The sequence below is a fragment of the Brassica rapa genome, chromosome A01, assembly GCF_000309985.2.
Source record: "Brassica rapa cultivar Chiifu-401-42 chromosome A01, CAAS_Brap_v3.01, whole genome shotgun sequence".
Classification (NCBI taxonomy): domain Eukaryota; kingdom Viridiplantae; phylum Streptophyta; class Magnoliopsida; order Brassicales; family Brassicaceae; genus Brassica; species Brassica rapa.
This window is the reverse complement of record NC_024795.2, coordinates 701,443-720,053: the sequence shown is the minus strand read 5'-3', so window position 1 is coordinate 720,053 and position 18,611 is coordinate 701,443. Positions and strand designations below refer to the sequence as shown.

The window sequence follows — 18,611 nt, the reverse complement described above, 5'->3', positions numbered from 1 at the left end:
TTATCGATTGAAATGATATATGACCCAATATGTAATCAGGTTTGATTTAATATTATATTTAGAGTATTGTAATATATATTCATGAACGTTCAGATGAATAGAGAATATATTATGAAATTGATATTATAATTTTAATACAATTTTAGTCCAACTAAAATTTCATCTTGTTAATGAATTAATATTTGAGTGGATGCATACTAAAAATAAAATAGATTTGAGCATCAATAATGTGTATACGTCAATTACAAATTAATGATTTACGTTTGCAAAAAAATACAATTGTTTATTTAGTTAGTTTACTTTTGTTATTCACATATTATTAGATACTTTTTGATGTTTTGTCTATGGCTTATTTTAAATTTAAAAGTTAATTTCATTATTCGCATTAGAAATGTAAATATTTATTATTTTAATTTTGAGAAATATATGTCCTTGTAGATAGATACACAAGCGGCACCATAAATTATAAAACAAACACCTAATATACTGATATGTCAAACTATAAAACTTAACTAACCGAAAATCTTGTCATGTGTTAATTAAAAAGAAAAAAGAAAAACAAACCAGACTTGGAAATATTTTCAGTGGTAGAAGAACAAAGTATTCAGCATAATAATAATAAATAAGTAATCCGTTATTTAGTAAAATTCTTTAACACAAAGACCCCATGGGGATGCATGCACTCTAGCTTCTTCTTCTTCGTCTTCCTTAGGCTGCCTCTTCTTGTTTGCCTCGTTCAAAGAGATTGCTTCTTGTTTCTCTCGTAGAATAGATCCAATTCTGGATTTGTCTTCCTGCTCTGGCAATCCTCCTCTTCTTGAGCCTGTTTCTCAACCAGCTTGAAAACAAACCAAAATGGGGATTAAATTTTAGTGATACAGAGAGTTGTTAAAATGTATAATAATGATCACAAGCTGTGCTTACCTTGCGAATATGTTCTTCACTTTCGTTATGGACGAAGAGCAGATATTCGCCATAGACTGGATAATTGCAAACTTGGCAAAAATATTTAGGCTTACCGTGGCGGTCGATGCATGCTGCTTGCTTAAGTGCCTGGTTTCTGTGCTCTTCACTCTTGAGATGAGTGATGAATTCGTCACATACTTGGTAAACATCATTGCATATGTTGCAAATGCACAGAGGTTTTTCATCACTCAATAATAAAGTTTCACCCAAATTATCACTCAATAAAGTTTCCCAGACAAACTCTTTGGCAAACACTTTGTCAAACTCTTCAGCTAACAGTGATAGCTCGTCAAGAGGGGCAGCTACGGGAACATCTTCGGGATATGCAACAAAATTAGTGAATCCATAACACCGAAAACGCTGAGGATAAAGCATATCATAATCACCCGATATCATCATTATGTAATTCGGAGGATATGTTTTTTTTTTAAGCTCATCATCAGACCAGTCGTCCAGAAATTCATATAAGTCGTGCACACCTAAGAGTAGAGAAGAGTAGAGAAGAAGATCATGAGACTAACTCTCTAATTAATTAGACAAAACAAAACAAATCGAGGATTGGTTTGATTTTAGCGTACCGAAGGGGGCGTGAGTAAGAATGATTCCAGAAGAAGAGATGTTTTGCAAGAGGTCACTAGAGATGTATTCTAGGTTTCCCATGGCATAGATACTGACTGCAGAACGATGACCAATCTGCTTCTCCAAGGCAGATTCTATACACGCACGTACACAACGAGGGTCTACACCAGCCGGAACTGGACACGTGTTCAGGTCCCACCACACTGCCGTTTCTAACACATGATGATGATCACCTCCTACCACAACACAACCATTTAAAATCTAGCTAAGGGACAAATAAATTTAAATCATCCATAGACTACCGACCTCCTCCTCCGCAACGAATTTGATGATCCCTTCTTCTTCTGCAACTTTGATGATCCAAGAGAGTGAGAGAGTGGGAGAGATATCGTTCGACTTTTCGCTGCCCCCATCTGTTGGAGAATCGAATCTCGCTTGGTTTCGAATTTGGGAACGCCAAAATTGGGAAAGGGGTGGGGGTGTTGAGTTTCAACGACATTGATGAGCTCAAGGTTCGGTTCAGAGCACTCATCCTTTACAGGCGAGGCGGTGGTTTGGACTTTGGATTGAAAGAAAGAAAGAAATAAACTATGGGGTCAGTCAAATTTGCGAAAGAGATTTTTCACGTGCCCTAGTTTGAGAAAGGGAATATAATATTCTGACAGAATCCAAACATATTATTTTAGGACAAATATCTTGTATAAGTGTTGTGTACGATAATATACACAACAACAATTAATTGTCAAAAAGATAAAACAGAAAAACTCAAAGACCTGGACTAAAGTGGACCCCACTTGTGATTTGGGAAGATAATAAAAAACCTTGAACCACCGTTTGGTTATATGGTAGAGATGAATGATGATGATGGGGACGACGATGACGATCAAGAAGGATCATTGTGGTGGTGTAGATGATGATGAAGAGGTTGTTGTTGATATATAGGAATGCTCTAGTGTTGATGACAAGATTGAGATTGAAGTCTCGGAAGAATGCAATGATGATGATGACACCAATGATGTCTTCTGCTCTTCTAGCTCCCCCTTTAGTGGAACTGTTTCTCTTGTACATGATGAAACTGAACAAACAGCTTCTAATGGTCAAGAAGCTGACTCCATCATGTGTACTAGTACTGATCCTGCTTCTCTACTTTTCTTCGTGAGGTAAGCTCCTCCTTGATCGTGCTTGGGAATGAATCCTTTTTTATACTCCCTCCGTTTCATATTAAGTCTCATTGTAAATAATTTTTTTCACAAAATAAATGTCGATTTCGACTTTCAATGCAAAATTTATTAATTTTATTCAATAATTTATTTTTCTATTGGTTGAAAGGAACTGAGGCAAACCGGTTCATACCGTTTGTTTCCAAAGTAAGTTGAAATGGATTCATCCCTCACAGATTTGATTAGTTTTGTGTGTATTTTAAAACGTCTCTTGGAGAGATTATTCTTTAAATCTCTGATACTCGATTCAGATTTTCGGATGTAGTTCTTGGTTACTTTGTTTGGTTTCTGGTTTTTATCATCTTAACCCGGTTAGCCAGCAAATTGGATCAATTATCAGATTATTTGATATTAAGTATTGGAGCTGATCCGTTAGTGACATACATTGAGCTACTATGCTCATTCATACCAAATCGACTACTTCTTTTTGGATTTGGTAAATGAAAATTTGAAACGCCTAAAGCCAAGAGGAAAAGTTACAAACTGAACAGTGATGATGCAAAGACTATTGTAAGCTAATTTTGGAAATGTAAAGAATTTCTATATTTAGAAAGTTGGAACAAACACAAACGCGTTTTTATGGGGAGATGTTCGAATTATCAAAAACTTCCCTGATGATTTTTGTACATGAAAACCTTCAGCGAAACAGAACACAGCAGCAATACATTCCAACACCAATCAGAACTTTCAGTTCCAATCTTCCAGTCAGAAGTATAACTGCTTGCACCTTGTGGAGTCTTATATCGGTCGGGCAATAAGGACACTTGAAAGAAGTCTATATCTTGTCATGTAATAATTAAAAATGAAGAAAAAAAACAAACCAGACTTGAAAATATTTTGAGTGGTAGAAGAACAAAGTATTCAGCATAATAATAATAATAATTAAGTAGTCCATTATTTAGTAAAACTCTTTAACACAAAGACCCCATGGGGATGCACGCACTCTAGCTGCTGCTTCTTCTTCTTCTTCCTTAGGCTGCCTTGGTTCAAAGAGATTGCTCCTTGTTTCTCTCGTAGAAGAGATCCAATTCTGGATTTGTCTTCCTGCTCTGGCAATCCTCCTCTTCTTGAGCCTGTTTCTCAACCAGCTTGAAAACAAACCAAAATGGGGATCAAATTTTAGTGATACAGAGAGTTGTTAAACTGTATAATAATGATCACAAGCTGCGCTTACCTTGCGATTATGTGCTTCACTTTGGTTATGGAGAAAGAGGTTATAGTGGCTATAGGCGGGATAATTGCAAACTTGGCAAAAATATTTAAGCTTGCGGTCGTGCACAATTTCAAACCACTGCACACACACACAGATACATGAAAAAAAATGATAAAAAAAAAAGCTGAGGATGCATGCTGCTTGCTTAATTACCTGGTTTATGTGCTCTTCACACTTGAGATGAGTGATGAATTCGTCACATACTTCGTAATCATAAGAGCATATGTTGCAAATGCAGAGAGGTTTCTCATCACATGTGTTGTTGTCACTCAATAATAAAGTTTCATCCAAATTATCACTCAATAAGGTTTCCCAGACAAACTCTTTGGCAAACACTTCGTCAAACTCTTGGCCAAGACATTTTAGCTGGGTAAGATGGGCAAGTAGGCGAACACCTTTTGGATATGCAACAAAAGTAGTGAATCGAAAAAGCCGAAAACGCTCAGGGTAAAGCAGTTTATAATCACTCGAGATGATCATTACGTAACCAGGAGGATGTGGGTTTTTAAGCTCATCCTCAGACCAGTCGACAAGAAAATCATGTAAGTCGTGCATACCTAAGAGTAGAGAAGGAGGCCAGATCAGATCATGAGACTACTAACTCTCTCTAATTAATTAGACAAAACAAAACAAATCGATTAGGATTGATTTGATTGACTTTACCGCAGGGGGCATGAGTAAGAATGATTCCGGAGGAAGAGATGTTTTGCAAGAGGTCACTAGAGATGAATTCTAGGTTTCCTATGGCATAGATATAGATGCTGACTGCAGAACGACGACCAAACAGCTTCTCCAAGGCAGATTCTATACACGGACGGACACAACGAGGGTCTACACCAGCCGGAAGAGGACACGTGTTCAGGTCCCACCACACTCCCACATGATGATGATCACCTAACCAAACACAACCACCATTTTAAATCTAATCTAGGGACAACAACGACGGAAAAATTCACAAATAAATTTGAATCCATAACCACTACCGACCTCCTCCTCCGCAATGAATTTGATCCCTTCTTCTTGTGCAGCTTTGATGATCCAAGAGAGCGAGAGAGTGAGAGAGAGATCGTTCGACTTTTCGCTGCTCGTTGCCCCATCTGTTGGAGAATCGAATCTCGCTTGGTTTCGAATTTGGTAACGCGAAAATTGGGAAAGGGGTGTTGAGTTTCAACGAGATTGATGAGCTCAAGGTTCGGTTCAGAGCACTCATCCTTTACAGGCGAGGCGGTGGTTTGGACTTTGGATTGAAAGAAAGAAAGAAATAAACTATGGGGTCAGTCAAATTTGCGAAAGAGATTTTTCACGTGCCCTAGTTTGAGAAAGGGAATATAATATTCTGACAGGATCCAAACATATAATTTTAGGACAAATATATTGTATAAGTGTTGTGTACGATAATACACAACACCAATTAATTGTCAAAAAGATGAAACAGAAAAAGTCAAAGACCTGGAGTGAAGTGGACCCCACTTGTGATATAGGAAACCTTGAACCACCGTTTGGTTATATGGTTTCTCCGTCATGATTCTCACCGCCGGTTTTTGAATCCATCTCCGTTTCGGTCCGCCGCTTAATTGGTGAAGATTCCAATTAGTAATTAATTTTCCATTAGAATCTCTGTTGTTTTGCATCTAAATTGGTTTGTTTGATCATACGATAAATAAGCTTCAAACTTTGGTTAGGGTTTCGTGTCTTTCCAAATTTGGGCATAAGCGTATCTGCTGACTTTGGCATTTTCTAGGGATTTTGGGTATGGAGTCCAAGGTAGAGATGAATGATGATAAAAGGAATAAGAACTTTAAGACGATGACGGGACGACAGATATATTATTGTCTGAAATGATGGCTTCAAGGCAAAGAGAAGGGAAAGGCATTGTTCTCGGTAAGAAGACAGAACAAGCTTCAGCTGGGGAAGGTCCATCAAGACCTGTAAGTTTCTGCAAAACTTTACAAAAAACTCCATTACACCTTTTGTTTCTCATATCCTTTTTTCAATAAACTCAATAAGCAGGTAAGTAACAGAAAGCCACGCAATCTTGGGCTTCGATGCCTTCTAGGCCTAATAAGCGTCCTAACAGGCAGAGAAAGCGAGGGAAACGAAGGTCATGAGGCTCTGCTGGATCAAGAAAAAGAACCTAAAATGGTTTGGGAAGTTTCAATAAAACAAGACTGACCTTGGGTTTAATAATTTTATGTGTTGACTTCTAGGCATCCTTAAGCTTTAAAGTACAGAGATGTTATATAGAATTGCAGCGTTTTAATGGTGTTATAAATCAACTTTGGAGCTTGCTTCTAACTTAGAAAGTTAAAATAGGAAAATAAAGAATGTTTAAGTTAAAAGCATTATTTTAAATACATTCTTCTTGAGAGTTTAGCAGAGACAATGGCCAAAATGGTGACCGTAGGGACGAATATAACATCAGGTATAAGTTTGATGAACTTTAGTTGAGGAATATTCTCTCCTGCTCTCTTAGCCGCCATAGCCGCCGGAGGAGATGCTATTCCGGTGATCATAGTGACGTCATCGAGTTTACTTGGCTTCACTTTCTTTGCAATGAACTCTGTGAACACTTTCTTCTTCTCTTCCTCGTCTTTAGCTTCCTTCCACCCCAAGAAACATGCCTAACTTAATCAACATTGTATTAGAGAAAATAGTTATAATGATTTAAAGTTTCTTATGGACTAATTTAAAACAAATTGGCGATAACTTGGGCTTCATTCATTCGTTAACAATTTTACGTGGAGAATTAAAAAGGTCAATTCTTGCCTTTATTTCGTCAGGTGTCGGGAGATCAAAGTGTCGGCCTGGTAAAGCCGAGTTGAAGTTGCTACACATCAAACATATAGTTATATTGTTGATCATATATCTTATCTAAAGAAGAACTGATCAAATGGAATGTAACCATCGAGTGATTCTTACTTGAAGATGTCTAAAACAGCAACGTGGAAGTCGTCAAAGTTGTTGATAGCTTTCTTGGTGAATTGTTTGTAGAGTGAACCCATAACCATATTCATCATCTGCGTCGGTGGTACCCCTATATGCCAAAAAATACCGAAAAACTTATTTTTCTTTCTAATAAATAAAAGGAATACCATTAAAACGGTCTTATATAATGTTAATCATTGATTGTTAGGTTAAGAAACACAAAACCTTTTCCGAGAAAGCCCAGTGAACCTCCCATATCGTCTAGAAGATAGTCTAAAGAAGAAATATGATAGTGAACTGTCATGCATATTTGTATTTGATGTGGAGGAATCAGTGGCTTGGCTTGGTGGGTTTAGGTCTTTTGCAAAGCTAAGAATCTCGAAATCTCATGTACAAGACCTTGGTTTAAGTATAACTTGTGCTTTCTAAAAGTTAAAGATGATAAAAATAACTTTTTTTTAGCCTTTGATTTAAGCTCACTAACAAAATTATTTATCTAGTTTGTATTAATTAATTACAAGAATTATTATAACACTTTACTTAATCTGAAAGATTAAGCTTTTGTTCATATTCTACTAAACTTTTTCCCATGGAAAACTTAACAACAACAAAGGCATTTTCATTAAAAGATGTTCTCTTTGGTCTGTAACGTTTTTATTTGTGTGGACAGTCTTTTGTAACGTCTTTAAATACTTTTTAAGCTTTTAGAATAACTTTGCTTGAAAATTGAGTTTACCTACTATTCTCTATGAATATCTCTTGTATACAAAAATAAAAGTATTTACAACATTTGAGGTATCCATATGTCAATCTCCACAATAAAATAAAATTCTACTAAACTAACCATAAATAAATTATTAATTTTTTATTCTTTCCTTAAATAAAAAATTACAAAATTGCTAATATAGCTAAAATATATATGATAATTAATGATTTTGAATAATAAAGATTTGATAAAAATTAGTGTATTCTTTATTATTTTTAAATTTTTTTAATTTATTAAAATATATTAAACAATAACATTAACCATAAAAAAATTTAGATTTTCCATATATGTTATATTTTGATTTTTTTTTAAAAAGACTATAAATTACTAAAACTGTTAAAAATATCATATTAAAATTTATGTGATCTATGGTTTAAAATTTTTATTATGACAAGATACAAGAAGATCTCATTTAATAAATATTAAGATTAATATATACATATATTTATGTAAATATTAAAATTAATGTATACATATATTTATGAATATATTAATATCATTTAAATTAAACTATCATACCATATAAGAATACATAAATAATTTAATTTTGAAATTGCTTAATGTAGCTAAAATATATGTATATATTAATCTTAGCACTCTTACAAATGATCAAAAATCAATATGAGTAGAAACTATTATTTAATAGATATTAATATTTAAAAAATATTATATATTTTTGTTAATATTATTTAAATTTAATTATATATCATAGCAAATAGAAAAAGTGTTTGTTTGGATCAAAAAAATTTATTTATGTTCTTGCACCAATTTAATTATATACGTAATAGTTACTGAATTTTTAATTATTTAATATATATATTTATTATTTCACATAATACATAAAAATATTTGATATATAATGTTCATTCCTGGGTCTTACCCTAGTATTTCATTATTCAAAATGCAGTAATGTAATTTTAATCAAAGTACGGTAATAAAGTGTACTTCTCACCCTTCCTCTCTCTTTGTACTTTCAATCAAATGGTATAATAATTTGGTCATTTGAAGAAACTAACCAAAAGTTTAGCAAGGAAAATATCATGTATTAATTTTGATTCGCATTGACAGATTAACAATATATATTACTGGGAGCATAAAAATTTAAGATATGTTATCGTATACAGAATATGTTACATCAATGAGTTATAGATATTTATAGAAAACGAGACATATAGTAGCGTTCAATGTAGCTATTTTAGGATAGCTAGGAAACAAATATTTGAATTTTGAAAGAAAAGGAAAAACAAGGATTTGATAGAAAGAATCGTAATTGAGTAGAGACAATTTGGCATTCAGAGAATCGGACCCTTCAATCATCCGAAATTTACAAAAAAAAAAAAATTTAAATCTATTGGAGGCAAATGAACCTACGCCTTCCATAATACGTCTTGCATCCACATGTGGTATCAGTAAATTAGTTAATGCACTCAGCAATATAAACATCTAAAAACAGTTACGCTGATTTGCTTATTGTTCATATACGTTGAAATAAACATTAGAACAATTTCACAGTTTGATATATTAGTTCTGCATCAAATTTTAATGTGTCATTTTCGATGAAGAAATCGGACCCATCACTAAAGAAGACTATTTGGCTGCCAAAATAAGAAAAATCAATTTGTCTGCCAAATGAAAATAAAGAAAACAAACTGTAATAATCAATTAAATAATACTCATCACTCAAACGCGAAAAGACAATCGTTGGTTCAAAAAAAAGAAGCTACAAATGAAGGAGCGAAATGATAACTAAAATAATTTAAAAGGCCATAACGAGAACGGCCCAGGCGGTTGCAGCCGCTCCCACCGCTGCTAAATTCCGCAATACACTTGTGCTCTCGGCTCCACTCTGCATTAATCATAATTCCATATTAATATACAACATAATTACAACGAATGTTGAAATGAATGTTTTCTTTTTAAACTAATAAAAGGAGAATGAATGTTTTCATGTTTCAATACTTGTTGATTTAATATTATGCTAGTTTACCTTTTCGTTGGCGGATGTGGCCGGACCAGGAGACACGGCGTCGGAGCTAGGACCAGGAGCTTCCATCGGTGGTGAAGGTGGGCTGTCAAGTTCGGGAGCCGGAGCCGTCGCGTTTTGATGCTTCTTACCCTTGCTTGGAGCCGGTGCATCGGCTACCGGAGCTGGAGGTGTAGCAGCTTCGGGTACTGAAGCCGGTGGAGATCTCACCGGAGCTGAAGCCTTTGGTGGAGGTGACGGAGGAGCGCTCTCGGGAACAGAAGCTGGCGGCGGAGACGAGGTAACAGGAGATGGAGATTTCGGTGCTTCCACGGGTGGGGAGGAGGGAGAAGTAGTTGGAGTAGAAGGAGCGTCGGGAGATTTAGTCGGAGAGGAAGCCGGAGATTGGCCACCGACACCGGCGACGACAATGCAGATCAATGTAACCGTTAGGAGGACATTACGTTCCATGTTTCTTTTAGTATTTCAATAAAAAAAAGAAGAAAAGAACTTAAAAAATAAATGAGTGAAGGATGTAAAAGTAAATGATTTTGATCAATAGTGTTGTGTGTTGGTGAAAGAGAATGGTTTGTGTTTAATATATAGTCGATGAAAAGAGATTCGGACCGTTGATCAGAAAAATATCACCGACAGATGTAGCCGTTGAGTGTAGACCTATATCCTGTAAATGCCGTTCGATAGCTTTATCTTTTTTGTATTTTATTTATGTAGGGTTCACTAGCTTTATTTTTACAGTTATTTTATTCTATTATAATTGTCTGATATTTTTTTATCAAAAAAAAAAATTAAGTGTCTAATTTTCATGACAAGTGTGGAAATATTATCAGTGATAAAACTATTATAATGTCCATGATAAAAATTATGTAAATTCTTATGCAAAATAAAATAATTTAATCTAGTAAAACAACGAAAAAAGCAAAAATAAAAATGTTTAAACAAACAATGTATTTGGTTGAAATGTATAGAGGGAAAGACAAATCATTGATTGATACCACACATACATCTCCTCTAGCAGTAATATCAAGATTTCTTTCAATTACTAATATAATATTTTTGGCATTGTCTATCTTTCTCAAATTTTCTTTTCCTTTTTGTGTTGGTAGAAAATATTTTTTTCCTAAATTTATTTCTTTGCATTATTTTAAAAAATTACAGCTCATTATGACTTCTATAACAACTAACACTTTCATTCATTATATTTTTCAAAAACTTATTTTCCTTAAATCCTCATCCCATGAGCATTGAGTAATCGATAGATTGGAAATAAATATGCATACAGCAATGGAAACCGAATCAACTGTCTACGAAGACATGTATTGCTTAGGAATTAAGATTTTGCTTCTTACCATTTTTCCAATGACTAATTTAGTACTCTATTTATTTCAAAAAATACATATTTTTAATTTTCTCACACATATTAATAAAATATATTAAATCTTATTTATATATATATGAATTTTTATGATTATGGTTTTTTATTATTTTAAACCAATAAATATTTAATAAGTGTAATTAAATTTTGTGAAATCTGAAATCTGGAATTAATCATAATTAATTAATAAAATATGCACTAAATATATATATATTTTTTTTTTGGAATAGTTTTGTTTTTCTAAAACATGTATTTTTATGAAACAGAAGCATTAAGATTGATATTATTTTATTACAAAAGTGTTCCAGAGTAAAGACAATGGACCCAAGCCGAAACTTCGAGAGCGGCCCTGTCGGTGGTGGAGAACACCCAAACCGAATGGCTCGTCCGTTGACTTTCTTACAGGTTTTGACTCAAATCTTAAACAAACTAGTATTTGGGATGAAAAACAATTAAAAATTTGTAAGCCCTTTTTCAAAAACAAAAACAAAAAAAAACAATCAGGAATATAATTTCAGAATAAACAAGCTTCATACTAATCACGGTATTAATGGTGAATGCCATTATTTTAGACTAGTAATAGTACAAGGCCTCGCTAATCATAAGCAACACACTCATGTGGACTTGTGATTTGCAAAGAGAGTTCATATAATATAGAGATACATTATTCAAACTGTAAAATAAAGTTATATGAGTTATGTAAAATAAAGAAAAAACACCTATCAATTTTGTTTGTTTGTTTTCTACGACACAAACATATCATAAACCCGAAGATTTATGACTGAAACACAAGTTTTCTCGCTGCTCATTCTGGTTGGTTAGCTTTCTTCACCTCTTACGACATGAAGAGACAAGATTGTGAAACTCAATCATTGTAAGTGCTAAGCGCCGCGACAACCGATCCGGTTGTTGAAAAAGCCGAGGAAACTTCCTGGTGATCTTTCCACGAGGTGTTGATTTTCAAAGACGGGTATAACCAAGACTTAACCGAACCAACAAAGGAACCAGGTTCAACACTAAGTATAGCTTCCCAATCGATCTGTAACCCTTTAGGGATACTCTCAGTGAACTCCATATTAGCAGCTAGCAGAAGTCCTAGTAACACTACGAATCCCGTTACCGCTGTCCCTCGAGCTAACGGCATAAAATTGTACCTGCCAAAGACAAACACCCAACACGTTCTGAGTAATCAATCAGTAACCATATGTTTTAAGTTTGATTAGTTTACCAGTAGTATGTCATGCGCAAGATAGCGTCTCTCACGGTTTCTAGAGCCTGGAGGTTGGTAGAACCGTAATTCTCTCCACAGTAGGCATTGCATAAAGCCTGTGGGATTCATATGGAGATTTTTGAAGTTTGTTTTCTCGGAATGAAGAAAATAAAAGTAAACTATAATGCTTAGGTGTGTTATACCTCCCAAGCTGAGGTCATTTCTTCATCAAAATCACTCCACCTCGCAGGTGTGCATGGAGTTCTAATTGCAAAATCATACCCAAGACTTCCCCTGGATTAAGAGAACAAAGAGATATTAATTGAAGAAAGTGGTAATCAGGGTTTATGTGAAAATGATTGGCGTAGAAGGATAGATTACGGTTTCTTAATGCAGGTGATTCTAGTTCCTTCAAGGCGTTTCCTGAAGATAGTAACCAAAAGAGGAAGCATAGTCAAGGTTAAAAAAAACTGCAACGGTGAAGAGAAGACTTGTGGTTTTATAGTAATAAACAAACAAATTTTACCCTTCGAATGCGGTACTGTGGCACCAAGTAGCCACCCAGAAATCCTCACCAACAATTTTGTGTAGCTCTTCACACGTTTCTGCACGCATTATCTGCATCCCATTGGCCAATTTCAGTAAGATAACAATATGATAAACGAGACTCATTCACATTCACGCACGAAGAATAGAAAGACTGACTTCTTCTATCTTCTCATCTTTAGATAGATCAATCACTTTATCTGCCTTGCTGCGTACACAGAGCTTCTCCTTGATGATGGTCTTTGCAAGATTCAGGGTTCTACAATAGTATATTATGGAAATTGATCATTCCATGGGAGAGAGAAAAATCCACGAATGAATACATGAAAAAATGCTCACGTTCTATGTAAACATTGTACCTTTCATAATTTGGAAAATAGCGTATTACTTTAGCTTGTCCGAGTACCATTGGCGTATGAGAACCAAAACCAGAATTAAACTCTTCGCTGCAAATTGCATAAATAATCAAATGAAAGTTAAGTTCAGAAACTGAAGCTCAGAGACTTAAAGATGGCAAGAGGCTTCTGTTCTAAGAATCATTAGATACACCTACTTATATAGCAATCGAAATGGAACATGTACCTTAGTTTGTTAACCCACACAACTGGGTCACAAGGCTCTGAAATTTGTCTCCATCTGACAGCAGACGAATAAACGTCTTGCCAAGACAAGATAGAGCGGCCAGATGATCGATCTTCTAGTGAGGCATATCCAGTTGAAGTTTCACTGGAAGTGCTCGTACTACATCCGGCACCACCTCTATTCTGGCTAAGCATGTTGATTCTCTCTCTCCTACGGTTTTTCTTCCCATTTTTTGCCGTGCCTTTGTTTGAATTCCTCCACTCTATGCGCCAAGCTTTTGAAACCTTTTGAGCAATTTCTAACACAGCTAATCCCGCCATACGGTGCTGGAAAATCATGGAAACACAAATGATTAATGGGACGTAACCATGATAGTTTAGCCAGGAGAGGCTAGGCGTACAATTATATGCATAATAGAGTATAGAGGGGATATATATATAGATAGATAGATGCAGCAGGGACCTTCTGGGACAAGAAAAAAGAGAATGTTGAGGTAGCTACTCCAAGTTACCTGGCGTCTGTTCGGTAAGAATCCAGGACAAAAGTATTGGATTTTCTTTCCAATCATATCAGTAAAACGAAGAAGATTCGCCTTAGGTTTGGTTATTGCAAGATCTTGCTTTTTCAGTTTACCCTTCTTAAGGGATTCTCGTAGGGGAGGTTGTCTGTAAACCTTTTCACATACATCTTTTGGGTGTAATCTTTTGCACCAGTACTCCTGTAAACCCACAGGAAAAGAAAATCACATACATCACTTGAGAGCACTCATAGTCATCTCATAACGGAGATATCAGAAATATCGACAGAGATATATCACCTTGAACATTGGATCTATGTCACCATCAATATCAAAGCAGAAAAACTCACTACTAACTTTGGAAGCCGTATACAAGGCGAGCTCTTTCTGCGGGATAAAAAAAGGATAACATATCTATTAATTGTGAAGGAAATGTTTAGCGTTGCAACATATGAAGCATCCAATATTAACGTACAAAGAAACAACGAAGCAGTATTATCAGATAAATAAGGCCATGCTATTAGAAAGTAGCAACGCAATATCCTATCATTACAGGTTTGCTACAAAGAGAATGTACCAAGACAGTAATTTTGCACATAACATTTCAATTTAAGCTTTCAATCAAGGCAACCTCTGGATTATTAACAAAGAAAAACATATTTTGGAACCTGATAAAATGCCAAGCATTGAAGAACAAATTTCTCCACAGCATCAAGTTCCACATCCACTGTAGCATCGTAGTCCTTCACCTGTGAGGATATGCGAGTAATAATAAGAGAGTCTCCTTATAAACTGCAGCAATAATGTTGACATATAAATATTTAATCATTTACCGCTTCTCTATACTCCCCTACAGCATGATGGCAGGAACCTCGTAGGTACAAGCATTCTATTGAACTCTCAATGGTCAAACCAATAGATAATTCTTGGATAGCCTTCCTGAAAAAATAAAATTACCACAAACAACTACATGTTAATAATATTACTGCTTTAAAGACTATCCTTGTCGATAAATCCAATGTGATTATGACCACCAAATTATCAGTTTCCGTTAGAACATCCTGTTGCTCAAACGCAGATATTTTAACACCACGAGCAAGGGGAAGAAAATCTTATTAGACATCATATCTCGAAGTAGGGAGAGTTGGGTAACATGCACATTAACAAAGGTATATTTTCCCCTTTAACCAAATTTTCACTTTCCAGTAATCTTAGTCTAACTAGCGAATAGCGATACATACCTGTGTTCACCTAATCCATGGAACACTAATCCACGCAAATGATAAGCCTTCCAGACCCTGGTCAAGACAGGAAAATCTCCATGACTACGATGGCGAACCCAAAATAGTGTGCAACATGTGATAGTTCATCCCAATTAAGAGCTACCTGTTGTCGACTTGTAGAACTTGATCAATGCATTCCAAAGCCTTGTTGTGGTCAGCCAACTCTTGATAGAACTGCCAAGAAAAGCCAAGAAACAACATCAAGTACAGTGAAGTCTCGTTAGCTTTACAGAAATCTAACTTCGTTTATTTATCATCATATGCATGAAAACCCAGATTGAAAAAAGAAAGAAAGAATAAGCAATTAACAAAATACTATTTCATGACAGTCAAGCTAAATAGTTAAAGATTCTACAGAAAACGCATAATTATAAACTAGTTATGCATGTTACCTGGGCGAGATGTAGCCATGCTTCAAGATAATTACTATCTAGCTGGATAGACTTCAAATGCGCCTCTTCAGCTTTTGTATATTCACCAAGAGATGCAAAAGCTAGTCCCTGGAAAGATCAGCAAAGTTTTGTTAAGAAAACATTTGTAGACTTGGTCATGGTCACTTCGGAGACCAAGAATAACAACAGACGATAGCCTTACCAAATAAGTATATGCGGACTTGTTATCTTTCTCTTGCTTCAGACATATAGATAAGTCCTTTACAGCAGCAGTAAAGTCCTTAGATCTAAAATTAATAATACCTGAATTAATTGAGAAAGTCAGTGGTAATAAAACCTGAATGCAGTTATTAAGATGTCAAAACTGAAATAGGTAGCAAGATTTAAAAGTAAATACATCATAAAGACACTTACCCCTTTCATGCAAAATATCAGGTGACTTTGGCTCCAATTCCAGTGCTCGAGTCAAATCTTCAACCGCCTATCACCAAAGAGTAGCTTAAGAGTGTGTACAGGAAACGTATCTGATTTTTTACCCATAAAATGCAAGCACTAAATAGGCTTTAAAACAGACATCAGTTAGAGATAATCCAAATGATTGAATATCAATCAGAAAATATTTTTTATCAATCAATGAATGTGAAGGCGCGAATATAGGCCCATCAAATACATTTAATGTCTATGCTTTTAGCTCTGAATAAAAACAGAAACAGAGAAAACGTGGAACCACTAACCTCAGCAAATTCCCCAAGAGCAGCACGCGCCTGTCCTCTCCGCTTCCAAGCCTCACCTGCCGCCGGGTTCGATTGAATAGCCTGACCAATAGGAGAAGAATCTGTGAACTTAACCCACTGTGGTAAAAACTCTTGTCAAATAAACGAATAATACCTTAGTAAAATCATCAATAGCATTTTCAAGGTCTCGTTGGAATGCATAAGCTGTCCCTCTTCCTATAAGTGCCTCAGGGTAAGTAGGTTCTTCTTTCAGAACCTACGCAGTGCACAAAGATAAACTAAAATGGTAAAAAAACTGATACATTCTTTTCTACCAAACAACCTCTAAGAACAAGGTAAACTAGTGAAGCGAAAAGCAAAAGACACTCGCAAGAGAGAAAAATCACCAAAAGAGGAGTACATGAAAAATCACCTTATCAAAAATAGATATAGCTTTCATGTAGTTTCCTTCGTTCACCTAAGAGCCCAGTGATTAAGAGTTTGTAAGCTAAATACCTCAACACCAGTAAGATACACCGTAAAATACACTTTCTTATATATATATATATATATATATATATATTTTTTTTTTTTTTTTTCTGTAATGCTATCTCTATACCTGTGCAATGCCTCTGGAAAGTCGAAAATCCACACTTATAGAATGGGTTTCAGATATTCTCGCAATGGTGCACTTGTTATTATTTATCTTGGTTTCATTGCTACCTCCAGAACGTGCCTCAGCTGTAAGGCTCTGTTTGCTAACAGATCCGGACTTGCTACTAAACTTATTTCCAATAACCGACAAATCCCCTAACCGATCAGAAGTTTCAGATAAATCAGAACCATTACTAGATGGTTTACCATTGATTTGGCTACCAGACTTTACACTCTCTTTTTCCTTATACGCTAATCCATTACGTAACTCGGAGGCACCACCAGATAGCTTGGATGCATCCATTGATTTCTCACCCAACTCATGGGTGTTTCCGTTGCTGCATGCTCCTGATTCAGAAACTGCCATACTAGTGGATACTTGGCAGTTATCAATTTTCTGAGTAGCACACGAGGAGACAGGGGTCTCAGCTGCAAGATGGTTCAGAGTGACATCAATCTCTGGCCTTGCAGCATTAAGTAGCTCATCTAATTCAAGTAGCTGCTTCACATCTGAAGTCTGCTGCAAAGCAATATTGTAACCTTGCTCCAAAACAAGAAGAGCTTCCTGTTTTCTCCCCAAAGCCAAAAGAGCTCGTCCTACATACATGAAGAACCAATGATTCTCAAAGCTTACTCAATCCCAGAGTAATCAAAAGCTGAGCTAACCTTTGAGTAGATAAGCTTGAATGGCACAAGAGTCGAGCTGAAGTGCCTTGTCACAGTCCTTAATCACATGCTTGTGAAGCTCCAATTGATTATAACAAAAAGCTCGATTGCTGAAATTGAAATAGAGAATCAAAATTGATACCGATCTGAATTGAATTGAATTGAAGATCAGCGAACACCAACCATATATCGAGAATCGAGCACTGCTTAGCAAGGAGCGAATCGAGAACTCTAATCGCTTTAGACCAGTTCCGCGAGCTGCAGTGCTTCGCCAATTCGACTCGCTCCGATGCCGCCGCCGTCTCCATTAGCTACGAGCGCGCCCGCCTCCGATGCCCGGGGTAAAACGGGAACTACAAAGAGTGGTGAAAACTGCGAAGACTTTTGGGAAGAGAGGGTGGGGTGGGGTGCTTCTTCCTGTGGTGGAAATCAAATCCTTGAGGGAAAAAAAGAGTGAAAATGCCCACACGTGTCAAGTCTCCTCTCACGTGTGCGAGCCCACTAATCATCATCGCTGTTTTTTAAAATGGGCCGGGCCCAGGCCCAGTACTACGCCTCTCATAACCGAATTAAATAGTCATGTCCTAAGACCAACCGCAACGGAAGTCCTTAGCGATTCTTAAGGGTCATTACCAAAGTTAATGGTAATATAAAAACTATATTTCAGCATAATTATCTAAGGATCAACCCGTAAGTAAGGGGTCGAGGGAGCTGAACCTTGGGCGACGTGGCAGGTGGATATTGGCGGAAGATTCATTCGTCTTTGGTGTAGACGGAAAAAAAAATTCATTTTCGACGAAGGAGAGAAAAAAAAAGAAAGCTGTCGAGAAAAGGCGATAAAAGGCGATTTCTAATCGATTTTGACGAAGGTAAATTGAAGCTTTCTTTTGCTGTTTTTTCGATTTAGATTAGGTTACATGTTGTTTTCCTCTGAAAGTAGGGTTCTGATTTGTGTTTTCAATCGATTTGTGGACAAAAACGTTTGAAATTAGGGTTTCAAAGATGGGGGTTTTCAATCGATTT

General features: G+C 35.9%; 4 protein-coding genes across 5 annotated transcripts; all 4 read right to left on the bottom strand.

The window, feature by feature from the left end:
* Window positions 1-553: 553 nt before the first annotated feature.
* Window positions 554-5,263, bottom strand: LOC103860247. Of its 2 annotated transcripts, XM_033276357.1 has the most exons (6): window positions 4,966-5,263; window positions 4,642-4,872; window positions 4,132-4,535; window positions 3,940-4,056; window positions 3,767-3,853; window positions 554-751 (listed from the first exon to the last, which is right to left on the bottom strand). In XM_033276357.1, the coding sequence occupies exons 1-6, from the start codon at window positions 5,186-5,188 to the stop codon at window positions 737-739; spliced, it is 1,077 nt and encodes a 358-aa protein (XP_033132248.1). In that variant the 5' UTR covers window positions 5,189-5,263; the 3' UTR covers window positions 554-736. The 2 variants fall into 2 exon arrangements, with proteins under 2 accessions (XP_033132248.1, XP_009136117.3); XM_009137869.3 differs by lacking the exon at window positions 554-751 and having other exon boundaries at window positions 3,569-3,853; window positions 4,966-5,253.
* A 958-nt stretch (window positions 5,264-6,221) lies between these two features.
* Window positions 6,222-7,815, bottom strand: LOC103859859. Its single transcript, XM_009137482.3, has 4 exons — window positions 7,129-7,815; window positions 6,898-7,012; window positions 6,745-6,805; window positions 6,222-6,599 (listed from the first exon to the last, which is right to left on the bottom strand). Exons 1-4 carry the CDS (start codon window positions 7,205-7,207, stop codon window positions 6,321-6,323), a joined length of 534 nt encoding a protein of 177 aa, XP_009135730.2. The 5' UTR covers window positions 7,208-7,815; the 3' UTR covers window positions 6,222-6,320.
* A 1,458-nt stretch (window positions 7,816-9,273) lies between these two features.
* Window positions 9,274-10,229, bottom strand: LOC103859760 (lysine-rich arabinogalactan protein 18). The gene is made up of 2 exons (XM_009137367.3): window positions 9,657-10,229; window positions 9,274-9,515 (listed from the first exon to the last, which is right to left on the bottom strand). Exons 1-2 carry the CDS (start codon window positions 10,101-10,103, stop codon window positions 9,426-9,428), a joined length of 537 nt encoding a protein of 178 aa, XP_009135615.1. The 5' UTR covers window positions 10,104-10,229; the 3' UTR covers window positions 9,274-9,425.
* A 1,334-nt stretch (window positions 10,230-11,563) lies between these two features.
* LOC103859664 (suppressor of RPS4-RLD 1) lies at window positions 11,564-18,026 on the bottom strand. Its single transcript, XM_009137266.3, has 23 exons — window positions 17,772-18,026; window positions 17,589-17,698; window positions 16,888-17,519; window positions 16,702-16,746; window positions 16,444-16,545; window positions 16,290-16,370; window positions 15,970-16,036; window positions 15,758-15,858; window positions 15,556-15,663; window positions 15,267-15,337; window positions 15,122-15,178; window positions 14,714-14,819; window positions 14,549-14,629; window positions 14,181-14,267; window positions 13,875-14,081; window positions 13,364-13,689; window positions 13,141-13,227; window positions 12,941-13,040; window positions 12,762-12,853; window positions 12,617-12,658; window positions 12,439-12,529; window positions 12,254-12,351; window positions 11,564-12,179 (listed from the first exon to the last, which is right to left on the bottom strand). Exons 1-23 carry the CDS (start codon window positions 17,894-17,896, stop codon window positions 11,891-11,893), a joined length of 3,105 nt encoding a protein of 1,034 aa, XP_009135514.1. The 5' UTR covers window positions 17,897-18,026; the 3' UTR covers window positions 11,564-11,890.
* Window positions 18,027-18,611: the final 585 nt, after the last annotated feature.